Source organism: Bos javanicus, chromosome 19, assembly GCF_032452875.1.
Source record: "Bos javanicus breed banteng chromosome 19, ARS-OSU_banteng_1.0, whole genome shotgun sequence".
NCBI classification, from domain to species: Eukaryota; Metazoa; Chordata; class Mammalia; order Artiodactyla; family Bovidae; genus Bos; species Bos javanicus.
In genome coordinates, this window is record NC_083886.1 from 13,457,097 (window position 1) to 13,471,224 (window position 14,128).

The following is a 14,128-nucleotide window of genomic DNA, read 5'->3' on the forward strand; positions in this document are numbered from 1 at the left end:
TAAAGAGGCTCTTTTGATTGACTCTGGGATAATCTGAAAGCCAAAATAATTACAGACAGAAAAATATTAAAAACTACTGAAAAAAAAAAGGAATCCATGAGCCCATATCAAAAATACAGATACAGTAAGATTTTTTTAAAGATGGGGAAGTTCTTGATTATAATAAAGAGCCAAATACCTACTGGTGTAGAGTGGAACTGGAAAATCATTGACTTGGAATATTTGTAGGAAAGACTGATTCACGCAAGAATCATAGATGGGTGCTAAGCTTAGGTAAGGCTAAGATTTTGATGAAAAGTAGGATGTAAGCCTGCTCTTTCCAAATTATCTATTGGTTAACAAGAGGAAAAAAACAGTGATTATTCAGTATGGAAATTGGACAAGACCCTGACAAAATTAGCATCACCAACAAGGAACAGATGTGTATCATGTACCTCCAGATGTGATGCTGTGGGAATTACAGAACAACCCCCACGCACTGTTCCAGCCAGAAATACAGAACCCGGTTATAATCAAGAGAAAACATCAAAAAGCTCAAAAGAAAAATCATTCTATTAAAATAAAAAGAATAAGGGGCAGAGGTAGAGGGTTGTTACCAATCTTGTAAAAGACAAAGCAAGAAAGGGACACTCCTACAAAATATAATACCTGATCCTAGACCTGAGGCTGCACCACAGGAAAGAAGCTTTTTACAAATGACAAGATAGGGTTAATTGACAAGATTGGAACAGGGACAGTATAACAGATAAAAGTAATTTACCAACATTAAATTGGCTGATAACAAGTATTTTGGAGGCACTGAGATATATGCAACTTACTCTGAAATGGTTCAGAGGACAAGCTGAGTTGAGAGTACATGGGTACAGTTCATTGGACAATTTTGTGGTGCCCAATTAAAACAAAACCAAACTAGTAAGGTACACATTCATTACTAGTTGTGAATTACCTTTGGAAAACTCGACACTTGCTCCATAACAAATATTCCAACATGGGCTCTGCTTACCTTGTTTTCTGCATAAGCAAGCCAGCGACTCCCAAGAGCAATAGGATTCATGTTGGGTCCAGGACAAGGGTAGCAGCCTGAAATTTATCAAAGGGCAATATTAAGAAATTTCTTAAGAAATTTTCTGTTGGTACATCACATTTTGATGCCATAAAACCAGAAAAATCAAGTGCTTTTTTTTCCCCAAATCTCACTTAAAATTCTCATAACCTAGCTATTATTTTAATAGCTCAAAAAAGTTCCTTTTTTTCCCTCCTCGATAGTTTCCTTTGGCTTTTGACTCTGTTCCAATAAGAAACAAATCTGGGAAGAACTGGTATTCGCTTTTTGCAAAAATTGGGCATTTTTAGTTACTCCTAGAATAAGAGAGAGAAGCCAAGAAGACCCATGTAAAGTTCATAACCCTACAGTTTCAAAAGTCTAGCAAAATCATCTGAAGAAGAAAGAAAAGGATACAATTGACTCTGGAATTTAAGGGCAAAGAAAAGGAAGATGTACACCTTAAATGAAATGACATAAATATGAAGGAAGGAGGTAGAAGAAGTAAGTTAGGTATGGGGCCAATGGGGAGAAGAAATTCACAAAGGGTGCATGAGCAGATGCTGGGGAACTAATTTACACAATCCTGAGCATTTCCTTTAAGCATCCAACTTCATTCTTCTTGCTTTCAGCCAAGCCAATAACAAACTGGTAAAAAGGATTATTTTGCGGTTCTTTTCCTAAAAAAAAGTAATCCCATATTCCTGACAGTGGACACCTACACCATGGAAACACCAATGCCATCTTCCTGAACTCCACTGAACAAGACATAACACAATTCATTCAAGTAAGTGGTACGTGTCATCCCTGAGGCTCTCATCTCCCCTCCTGACTACGCCAATAAGGTCTCTGGGCAGAATGTCCTCATCCATCAGCTACACAGGACAATATTTCAGTGGCTCACAGAACTGCTTTTAAAGGACTACTCAAAGGAGACTGGAGAATCAAAGGACACCAAAAGCCTAACCTAAAGAATCTGAGGTCTATCATTCCACAAGTATCTCATTCATATTTCACAAACACTTTTCTCTAAAATGTACACTAGAGCAAGGGCCCCCAATCTCCGGGATCTAATGCCTGATGATCGGAGGTGGAGCTGATGTAATAATAATAGAAATAAAGTGCACAATAAGTGCAGTGTGCTTAAATTATCCTAAAACCATCCCCTCTCCCCAGTTCGTGGAAAAATTGTCTTCCATGAAACCAGTCCCTGGTGCCAAAAATGTTGGGCGCTAGAAGATCAAACTGAGGTTATCCGTTTCATAGTTTGGGGCTCTATTTGGAATCTGAATTAATATAATGAGACAGGTTTTTATAAAAAAAATAACTTTTCTTACCATGGCAAAAAATACAAAAACAAAAAAACAGCCAAACTGCACAAAACACATGAGCGTAACTGGAAAACAACAGCATGATTGGAATAGCATGAACAGCACACCTGAAAATCTTTGCCCCAGCAGAAAGCCTCGGTCTAGTACTGATCCTGAGAGGAAGGGAGCCATCAAGGCATGAACAGTAATTAACTACTTTGACTTGTACTGTCAAAAATAAAAATAATTTATATGTTCAGTAATATACTATCTTTTCGCTTTATTTTCTATCTTCCTCCCACTTGATAAAGATCAAGCGTTTGTGTCTTTTGTTCACAGCTAAAGCTCTACTGCCTAAAATAGTACCTGACAAACAGCTTAATAAAAATGCTGAATAAACAATGTACCTAAATATTAACCAACCTTAATATTTATAAGGCATATAGGCAAAAAAAAAAAAAGTCATCTACTGAAGAAAATTTTTCTAATAGTGTGCTTGCCTACTCTCTAGGTTAGGCTTTCTGTGTTCATTTTAAAGCCATTTTTTAATAGAAATCTTCCTTAATTGTACATTCGTGCTTCCCTGAATTCAGGAAGACTTTTGAGTAGCAATTTCTGAACTGATAATGCTGTTGTTTTCACAACCACTAGACAATCACAAGTCTCTGTTGTTTCTGGTACCCTTTAATTTTCATTTCCACTCCTTCAACTCCATCAATTTTGAGTTTACTATTCTCTCTCTCTCTTTTTTTTTTTTTTTGGCTACATTGAGCGCCTTATGGGATCTCGATTCCCTGATGAGGGATTGAATCTGGGCCCTTAGCAGTGAAAGCATGAAGTCCTAACCACTAGACTCCCAGAGAATTTCCTGAGTTTTCATTTTTAAAGAAGATGAGGAACTTATAAAGAAGATATGATCCTAAGAGAAAGTCCATATGTCATACAAAAATACAAGGTACTACCAGCTTTATCATTTGCTGCTCACTGTTAAATTTTTTCTGTGTATTTCAGAGTTTAAAGGATGGTGTATGGAAAACTTTGGATTCCCGAAAAATCAGCTTCTGGGTAACTGTGATGTTACTATCATCACTGAATGCACGTTATGGACGTATCCATAGGAAAAAGGACTTCCCTGTCGGCTAAGCGGGTAAACAACCCACCTGCAACGCAGGAGACACAGGAGATGTTGGTTCAATCCCTGAGTCAGGAAAATCCCCTGGAAGAGGAAAATGGCAACCCACTCCAGAATTCTTGTCTGAAAAATCCCATGGACAAAGTAGCCTGGTGGGCTACAGTCCAAAGGGCTGCAAAGACTCAGACATGGCTGAGTGACTTAGTATACAATATAAACAAAGACACCATACTTTAACATATATATTGCACAGTATTTACATAGTAGATTTCATTATTACACTCCCATCTAATTCATACCAAAATGTACTTTATCTGCCTGCCAATATAGGAGACATGGGTTCGATCCCTGGGTTGGGAAGATCCACTGGAAGAGGAAAATGGCATCCCACTCCAGTATCCTTGCCTGAAAAGTCCCATGGACAGAGGAGCCTGGCAGGCTACAGTCCATGGGGCTGCCAAAGAGTTGGACACAACTTAGTGACTGAACAACAAATATACATATTTCACATACACTTTCAGAACTGGAGAAAAGAGCATAAACATGGTCTATAAGAAAATTTCCCCTTTTAAAATGTAATGTAAAAAAAGAACCAAATGAAAACCAGAAATAAATACCTGTGAATGTGGCATTATATTAGAGGTGAATAATCTCTTGAATTTTAAAGTCAACATGTGCTTAGTTGCTCAGTCAAGTCCGATTCTTTGCAACCCCACAGACTGTAGCCTACCAGGCTCCTCAGTTGATGGGGATTCTCCAGGCAAGAATACTGGAGTGGGTTGCCATGCTTTCCTCCAGAGGATCTTCCCAACCCAGGGACTGAACCCAGGTCTCCTGCATTGCAGGAAGATTCTTTACCAACTGAGCCACCATCTAACTCGATTGTGATAACAGTTTTGCCTCAACAGATCCTAATAAGTATATTTGCTTTCCAAATACTAAAAAATACTAAGGAAAATGTAGTTTACAATTCTTCATTTCACTTTTTGAGTCAATGTTTTTAGAAAGCCAGTGGACCTCAAGAATCAGAGTGTATTGGAATGAAAGCAAAGTTTTTCTGCTCTCCAAAACACTTTTTACAGCTAGAATCAGCAGACCATCAGCCTCTCAGCACTATCCCAACTTTCTAAGCATGACTCCTTTAAACATTAACCACTGCCTCCAGCTAAACTTTGAAAACAAAGTGAAGGAAAACAACGACCACCACCTAAATCTCTACAATACTAGGACTAATTCTAACAAGTTTACAATGTTTGTGAACAAAGTAAAAGAGAACTGGATGTTAAAAAACCTCAAGTTTACAAATTTGAATAAAGGTAAGATCCACGAAAAGCCCCGCTAACATGAAGATGATTCCATAACTAAAAGACTGATGGCAATTTTACATGGCATTCTCGCAAAACAGGGGCCCTAGTGGAGAGAAGGCCTGAACTCATTTTGAAATACAAAGGGTTTAACTACTCTCTGTAATACCCTGCTTTATTTTCCTTGAAAAGAACAACTCAAAAGATTGCACACCTTTTTGGAAAAACACAGATGTCTGCACTTATGATCAACTGACTTTCAACAAGGCTACCAAGACAAGTCAATGGGCAAAGAACAGTCCTTTCAACAAATGATGATGGGCCAACTGGATATCCACGTGCAAACAAATGAAACTGAACCCTGATGTCGCACTGCATACAAACTGGAAATGAATAAAAGACTAAAGCTAAAGCTTGGAACAAAACCGTGGTAAATCTTCATAACCACAGGCAATCCTTTCTTAGTGCAAGCCTGCTCAGTCATGTCCGACTCATTGCAAACCTATGGACTGCAGCCGGCCAGGCTCTCTGTCCATGGGATTCTCAGGCAAGAATACTGGAATGGGTTGCCACTCCCTTCTCCAGAGGATCTTCCTGACCCAAGGATTGAACCCGGGTCTCCTGTATTTTAGGTAGATTCTTTACCATCTAAGCTTATTACATTTAGGTCTGTGATTCTTTTTGAGTTAATTATTGTGAAGGATGAATAGTCTGAGTCTAGATTGAGTTTCATGCCTATGAATGTCCAGTTGCTCAGCACCATCTGCTGAAGAGACTATCTTTGCTCTATTAAGCTACCTTTGCTCCTTCATCAAATATTTATTTCTGGGCTTTCTATTCTGTTCTGTTGATCTATTTATCTGTCCTTCTGCCAATACCACACTGTCTTGATTACTGTAGTTTTATAGTAAATCCTAAAGTTAGGTAGCAACATAGAGGAAACTTGATATTATTAAATGAAATAAGCCAATCTGAGAAGGCTATATACTATCATTCCATCTATATGACATTCTAGGAAATCCAATGGTTGCTGGGGGTGGGGGGCCAGTGTGGGTTGGGGAGGGCAGCGATGAACAGGCAGAGCACAAAAGATTTTTAAGACAGTGAAAATATCCTGCATGATATTACAATGATGGATATACAGCAATATGCATGCACACATGTGTGTTCAGTCGTGTCTGACTCTGCAACCCCATGGACTATAGCCCGCCAGGCTCCTCTGTCCATGGAATTTTCCAGGCAAGAGTACTGGAGGGGGTTGCCATTTTCCTCCTCCAAGGGATCTTCCTGGCCCAGAGATTGAACCCACATCTCTTGTCTCTCCTGCACTGGCAGGCGGATTCTTTACCACTGGGGACACCTGGGAACCATATGTGCCATTATACATTTATCGAAGCCCAGTGACCTACAACACCAAGAGTGTGTCCTAAGATAAACAATGGACTCGAGTGATAATTTTGTGTCAACGCAGGTTCATCAAGTGCAACAAATACGCTACTCTGGTGAGGGACGCTGACAATGGGGGAGACTGTGCACGTGTGGAGCTGGGGGCATACGGGAAATGTCTGTGCCATCTGCCCAATTTGCTGCAAATGTAAAACCACTCTAAAAATGTAATAGTCTACTATGTTCAGTGAAGGACACAGAGTCACAAAAGACCATACACTGAATGAAGTTCAGAAAGGACTATAAAAACCTCTCCAGAAAGACATTAGGACATAAAATATGAAATACCACTTCAGAGATTTATTTGACCATCTTACTGATGATTAATGACCCTCTTAAGATTCCATGAGCTTTGAATTTAAAACTTGATTTCATTTTTGCTTTATTTTTTATGTATACAAAACAGTAATGCCATTGAAAGGCTTAATGGGTGAAAATTACTAATATGTGCAGAGAATAGGGAAACCATGTTATTTCATGGCACACATGTTTAGAATCCACTTCATACTGCACACCTGCCTGGGCTACAAAAACATCATGGCAGCCTAGCCTTTCGTATATTTATGGGAACCCAAAAGAATAGCGTTTTAACTTGAACTGGTCTTAGATGTCACATTAACCTGCCCAACTCTCCTTACAGAAGTTACAAGCTTCCTTAGAAGCATAAAAAGAAAGGCTCCTCTTCTCAAAATTAAAAATAATTTTGCATTTTAAAGATCCTTTAAATACATTCTTTATTTATTATTCACCACTAATATAAATGAAGAATATACACTGTAACACTAAGAAATAACAATAGGATTGTAAGGAATAAATTTTCCTCCTCAAAGCAAAAACAGAAGCCAATGGAAAGAGTTACTTACTACACAATACTCTGGTCTCTCTGGAGACTTCGTATCTGAGTTTAAATTTAAGCACACTGGAAATGACTGCTAATGACATCTATCAGTCTTTGTCTTTTGTTTTCTTAATCATATGTGGGTTTTGGATTTCCACATCAGACAGCTGCTCAAGGCCACCTTTTCTGTTGAGCCAAATACACAGGCATCTCCTTTCTCATCACATTGGCTGCACTCCCTTTCCAGCTCTTTATCGGCTCTCTTTAGCTGACCCTTCCACCCTTTGGCACAAATCCCCATGATGCTTTCTCTGATGAACACAGTTGTGTCTACTTATTTTACAGACTCATCATTGTATTCATACCCAACTCAGGCAATCACGATTGTATTACACAAGAGCTTTTCAAACCCTTCGAGAAATTAAATGCTTGCATGAACAAAACAATATCCTCATTAAGAATGTGTCGCTCTACATGGCCTTTAGTACTAGCTCTTTAAAAACTAGAAACCAGTCAATGGGGGTTGGGGAGAGGACTACACGGCACAGGCAAATGGAGCACCAAATATGCTATTCTCAGTGTGCCCGTCAGCTCGCCTGTCCACCAGGCCCTACACCCTGGCTTACAGGCATGAACAACCCAAATTTGGAGAAATACACATAACCTATACCATGCTTCTTTCGACCTGCCAAAAGTTTCAGTCTGCTTAAAGGAATAGGGGAGAGGGGAAACTGCAAAAATTGGGGGAAAACAAACTTCTTTAAAGTCAGAAAATGGCTCCATTTGTTTCTTGATTTTAAATATTAAGTCTTGCTCAATTCTGCTCAAAATATTGATAAGAATTTCTTAAGGTACAGTTGCATTTCAAAGAAAAGAAGCCAAATTTCTTCAAACAAACATGTGTCAAATATCATCAATCTTACAAACCTAACATTACTTGAATAAATCTGGTCTACAGGGTTTTCAAGTAAAATAAAATAACATGTAACCAAGAGTGCAATACTTCTTAATGGAAGTATGAAATGAGGTATATAACTACTACTGGCCAGAGTATTCGATATGCAAGGTTTGGGGGGATCTGTTATGAAATGCTACAATAAATAGCAATCAGAGTGTGAGGAAAGAAATCACAAACTTTTGTCGTTTTTGATGCTTTCTGAAGTCTTTTTTTTATATATAAACTACAACACATATTTAAATACGATATAAAGAAGTACCCAAGTCAACCAAGTAAACATATGCATACACATAAGCAGTACTCAAAAGAAACAGGATATTACAGAATCCCAAAGGCCCCTTCGCACACCCCCTCTTTCCAGGTTATGCAGCATTCTGCATTCTGACACACTAGTTGGGGCTTCCCTGGTGGCTCAGATGGTAAAGAATCTGCCTGCCGAGCAGCTTTTAGTACACAATTTATTACATTATATCCATCATTTATCACCAAGAAATGGCAGCTGTACTTTTATACTACCCCACTTTGCAGCACTTAACATACATTTCAGATTTAAAGAAATCCACCACTCCAGATTCTTGCCTGGAGAATTCCATGGACAGAGGAGCCTGGTGGGCTACAGTCCATGGGGTTGCAAAGAGTCGAACACATCTGAGCAACTAAGCCGACTAAACAGACTTCATGGCATCTTCAAACTGTGAGCGCCATTTCACAAACAGAAGACGTGATAATCCTAATGGATCTGAAATAATTGAAAATTCACTACTGGAGCCTCTACCCTGCTTGACCAGGACTTACTTATAAGCTGCATGCCACTTAAAAAGCATCTGACTGCAACACTAAAAAAATCTGGTGATCCTTCCATATCTTGTCTTCCCATCATGAACAATTCATGGAATACAAGAGAGACTAATAGTTTAATAACACTTGTTCAAGTAATATTTTAATAATACTTGTTCAGTGGTCCAGCAATACAGAGGGAAGCATTTAGACTATATAACAAAGATTCTAAAAAAACATTAAATAAAAAGAATAAAAGTTAAGAAAGTAATAATATCTCAGTCTCCCATTCATTTTTATCAAAATCAACTGATATTTTGTGTTTCCTAAAGGCTTATAAGGGCTTCTCAGGTGGCTCAGTGGTAAAGAATCTGCCTGCTAATGCAGGAGACATGGGTTCAATCCCTGGGTCCAAAAGATCCCCTGGAGAAGGAAACGGCAATCTACTCTGGTATTCTTGCCTGGGAAATCCCATAGATAGAGGAGCCTGTCAGTCCAGGAGGTTGCAAAAGAGTCAGACACAACTTAGAGACTAAAACAACAACAAAGGCTTCTAAAACAGAAGCTCCTATTCCTGAAAGGGGAAGCAATACTCCAGATACGGGAGAGAGACTCAAGAGCTGATCATTCAGTTCAGTTCAGTCGCTGTAGTGTCCGACTCTTTGCGACCCCATGAATCGCAGCATACCAGGCCTCCCCATCTATCACCAACTCCTGGAGTTTATCCAAACTCATGTCCACTGAGTCAGTGATGCCATCCAGCCACTCATCCTCTGTCGTCCCCTTCTGCTCCTGCCCTCAATCTTTCTCAGCATCAGGGTTTTTTCCAATGAGTCAGTGCTTCACATCAGGTGGCCAAAGTATTGGAGTTTCAGCTTCAGCATCAGTCCTTCCAATGAAAACCCAGGACTGATCTCCTTCAGAATGGACTGGTTGGATCGCCTTGCAGTCCAAGGGACTCTCAAGAGTTTTCTCCAACACCACAGTTTAAAAGCATCAATTCTTCGGCACTCAGCTTTCTTCACAGTCCAACTCTCACATCCATACGTGACCACTGGAAAAACCATAGCCTTGACTAGATGGACCTTTGTTGGCAAAGTAATGTCTCTGCTTTTGAATATGCTATCTAGGTTGGTCATAGCTTTTCTTCCAAGGAGCAAGCATCTTTTAATTTCATGGCTACAATCACCATCTGCAGTGATTTTGGAGCACAGAAAAATAAAGTCAGCCACTGTTTCCACTGTTTCCCCATTTATTTCCCATGAAGTGATGGGACCAGAGTCCATGATCTTAGTTTTCTGAATGTTGAGCTTTAAGCCAACTTTTTCACTCTCCTCTTTCACTTTCATTAAGAGACTTTTTTAGTTCCTCTTCACTTTCTGCCATAAGGGTGGTGTCATCTGCATATCTAAGGTTAGAGACTCAAGAGCTGATCATTACAAAGATATAAATTTTCAAATAAACTCATACTTTAAAAAAGTTTGTCCTTATTCCAACCAGAGGGAGAAACCTCATTCACCTATGCATTCATATATTCATTCCTTTAAATACTCGCCAAATTTATAATTCCCAGATCAAACCCGTATCACTTTCTCTAGAGACGAGTACTGATCTTCTACGAATAATTTTCCTTCTCATCTGATTACTTTTGATAGCGTTGCACTACGTTCTCAACCATTTTGGCTAACTAAACATTCTGGAAAAGAACCACTGATGCTTCGAAACTTGAAATAGTTGTGATAAATGTTTTCATATTATAAGGAGCAAAAATAAGCATCAGAAATATTTTTAAGTTAGCCAGAACATAATGGATATATTTTACCTTGCATGATGGACCTTATTTTCTTAAACCAAATCAAGATGCACAACTTTGTTCTCAAGAAGATTACTATAGGGTGTCAAAGAAAGGAGTAGACAGAAAACACATACAATAAGACAGAAGGTAAGTGTCTTAACAGAGGGAGAGATAATACTATAAGAGCATTCCCAAAGGGTACTGGGTAACAAACGAGATCTCTAATCAGATAAATCTGGGAAATACTGAAATGTAGTAAATAAATTTAAACAGATTAAAATGTTAATCACCACTGGTATCCTCCAACAGAAGGCAGCATTTCCGAAGTCTGTTTTACCAGGGCATCCCGATTTACACAGCATGTTGAAGGTCTACTGTTCTGCAGTCAGATTTGGGAATTGCTATCTTCAGGGATTTAGGAGGAGAGGCTACTTTAAACTAAGGGGATCAAGAAATACTTCATATAAGAACTAATATGCACACTGGGGCTAGAAAGACATATGGGATTAAGTCACTATGCGGAGACAGATGGTAGTGAAAAGGCCATTTCAGGCAGGGAAGCAAAGCAACAAAGCATCTCCAAAAGCTGAGATTCATGAGTGACTCAAAGTAAAGGTAGCATAAGCAGCATGAAAATGGATTGTAGAAATAAAAGATGTAGCAAGGACACTGGATTTTGGTAAAGAAGGTTTATCTATGTCAAAAACCTTGGGAGTTCAGTTGGAAGGGATGCACAAGTTTACACTTGTTGACCAAAGTTAAATCAACTATGGCCTTTGTTCAAATCAAAAGACCTCAGTTTAGACGACAAGTTACTTGATCATTTGGCAACAGAGAAATAACGATTCTGCAAATTCTTGTCATTTAAACATAGATGATAGATTAAATTGTATGTCAGGGATATGCTTCGAAATAATTTGGGAAGGGTATAAATGAAAAAGATTGTCCACAAGTTAGTACTTATTGAAACCAGATCATAAGTACGTGGTGGTTCATTACACTACTGTCTTTAAACAACTGTATATATTTCCTGAAATAAAACTTTGAAAAAAAAAAAAAACACTCAAAGGAAATGAAATGGTACATCTATGACTTCAGTAATTTAATAAAATGCAATATTTTACCATATCACTAAATGACCACATTTATCAAATATGCAAACTTTCTGAAAATCAGAAGTGACTAAAAATTCACCTTTCTGCAAGAACTGCATAATTTCAAGTAAGAAAAAGAATACATATTATACTCTTATCTTTTTCTGCTTAAAGGTATTTTTGCTCTTATTTCTACTATAAATGGTTTAATTGAAAAAGCACAGTAAAACCCCATGAAAATATGGAATTTCTTTAATGTGCCAGTTTCTATATTGATCCTGCCAACTGATTCAAGAGCTTTACGTATCTGATGTAAGATGACCCAAATAAGGATATTCCAAAAACAAACTCTCCTACTGTAAAATCTCAGACTGCAAAACACTCCCCCAGTAAAGCTGCAAATATCATTAATGTGCAAAAACAAAACTTTTTTTTAAAAAAAACTGTAACTACAGCCTACAGTGAGGTAGGATTTTGTTTAAATCTTATTTATAAATCCTTATACATTTCTATCACTCATTAGTAAATAACAGACACATGTCAGTTGAAACAAATTTCACTCATATTTAGATATATACAATTAAAGATACAGGCTATATGTACATGATTATATGCAAAATTCAATTAGACCATCTAAGCTTAAAAATAACTGATAAATTTTGCATATTTTCTCCAATTAAAGAGAGTACTATGAAAAGCCTACTGATTCTAATGTATCAAAATTATTACAAAGCCTATCCTTTGAATCTAACTATGAAACACACAAATCTAATTATTTTAACTATCTCTTTATTATAAAATTTAATTTTTTCTTTTAAAATTCTATAGTGGATATTAAACTAATCAATGAAAAATCTATATAGTTTACTTATCCACTAAAAAAAACCAGCATAAATATGGAATGCTGCTGAACTGTGGTGTTGGAAAAGACTCTGGAGACTCCCTTGGACTGCAAGGAGATCCAACCAGTCCATCCTAAAGGAAACCAGTATATTCATCGGAAGGACTGATGCTGAAGCTGAAACTCCAATACTTGGCCACCTGATGCAAAGAACTGACTCTTTTGAAAAGAGCCTGATGCTGGGAAAGATTGAAGGCAGGAGGAGAAGGGGACAAGAGAGGATGAGATGGTTGGATGGCATCACCGACTTAATGGACATGAGTTTGAGCAAGCTCCGGGAGTTGGTAATGGACAGGGAAGCCTGGCGTGCTGCAGTCCATGGGATTACAAAGAGTCGGACACGACTAAGTGACTGACCTGAACTGACTGAACTCTCCATTATTAACTTACTTACATATATTAATTTCTCTCTAGTCATTGTGACAACTGACTTCGTAGCCTAACATTTATTACAAAGAAGGAAACTGAAGTCTATTGACAAGTGTAATATTACTTTCAACATACAAAACGCAGTAGGCACAGTGTTTAAATAAGGCTTAAATTTCAACACATTCATTGTCATTTAAATAAACTATTTTAACAAATAATTATTGAAGCGTTCTCCCCAATTTAATACTCAGCTGAGGCAGCAAGAGCTATCCATAAGTATAAAATTAAAATGGACTCACAACAGAGATATCTAACTTTTCAGAAGCCAAAGCACATGTATCTTTAATCAATGATAAACAACAGAAAACTACTGATAAGATGTAAAGACAAATGCTCAGGAAAAACTGGCATCTTAAGCTGGCTGTAATATTCATATTCCATTTCAACTTACTCCTCTGTAGCCCACAAACTTGGAAGGATGGAAAGATTTATACATGATTCCTCTATTTCTCTACTTGTTTTAATTCTAACAATGAGTGACATGATTATAAAGTAATATGTTAATACATAAGGTTTGTATAGGAACAAAGAATTAATATGCTAAGACAGGCCATGTAATATCCAAAGCTTACTGTATTATGTGCATACAGCATTTGTGAATGAAGATGTTAGTAACAAAGCTATGCTCCCCCAAAGCTTTTAATTTATAGATGAAACAATAAAAGATCCTTCCTAGGAATCTATATTTAATAATTATTAAGACATCAGTAAATTTCGGATCAGCACAATATAACTGACTAATAAGTAGGTCCATGTACTCATCATTCAAGAAATATTTAATGAAAGCCTACACTAATGTCCTAGGTGCTAGAAACACGAATGTAAATTGGTAAATGGTGTACATTTCACCTTGTCATAAAACAAAAAATATCTCAATGAACATAGTCTCTAGTATTATCTCTGTAGATCTCTGAGAGAAATGACTACAAGATTAAGGAGATGAGTTGTATACTGTATTCTTCTTCAAAGTCTACAAAATGATAAACTATACGTTACAATGAATTATTATGTATTGTTATGTATAGTATATATTATATAATCTATGCAATTACATACAGACTACAAGGTATTATCAAGAATATGAGCTCTTATCAGAAAGGAA

At 37.5% G+C, this 14,128-nt stretch overlaps 1 protein-coding gene across 10 annotated transcripts in view; it reads right to left on the reverse strand.

The window, feature by feature from the left end:
* Positions 1 to 14,128, reverse strand: part of BCAS3 (BCAS3 microtubule associated cell migration factor) — a 590,167-nt gene that overhangs the window by 434,738 nt on the left and 141,301 nt on the right. For all 10 annotated transcript variants that reach the window (XM_061390224.1, XM_061390222.1, XM_061390227.1 and 7 more), the window contains exon 10: positions 1,004 to 1,080. In XM_061390224.1, coding sequence (XP_061246208.1) covers positions 1,004 to 1,080 — 77 coding nt within the window. The remainder of the gene's footprint in view (positions 1 to 1,003; positions 1,081 to 14,128) is intronic.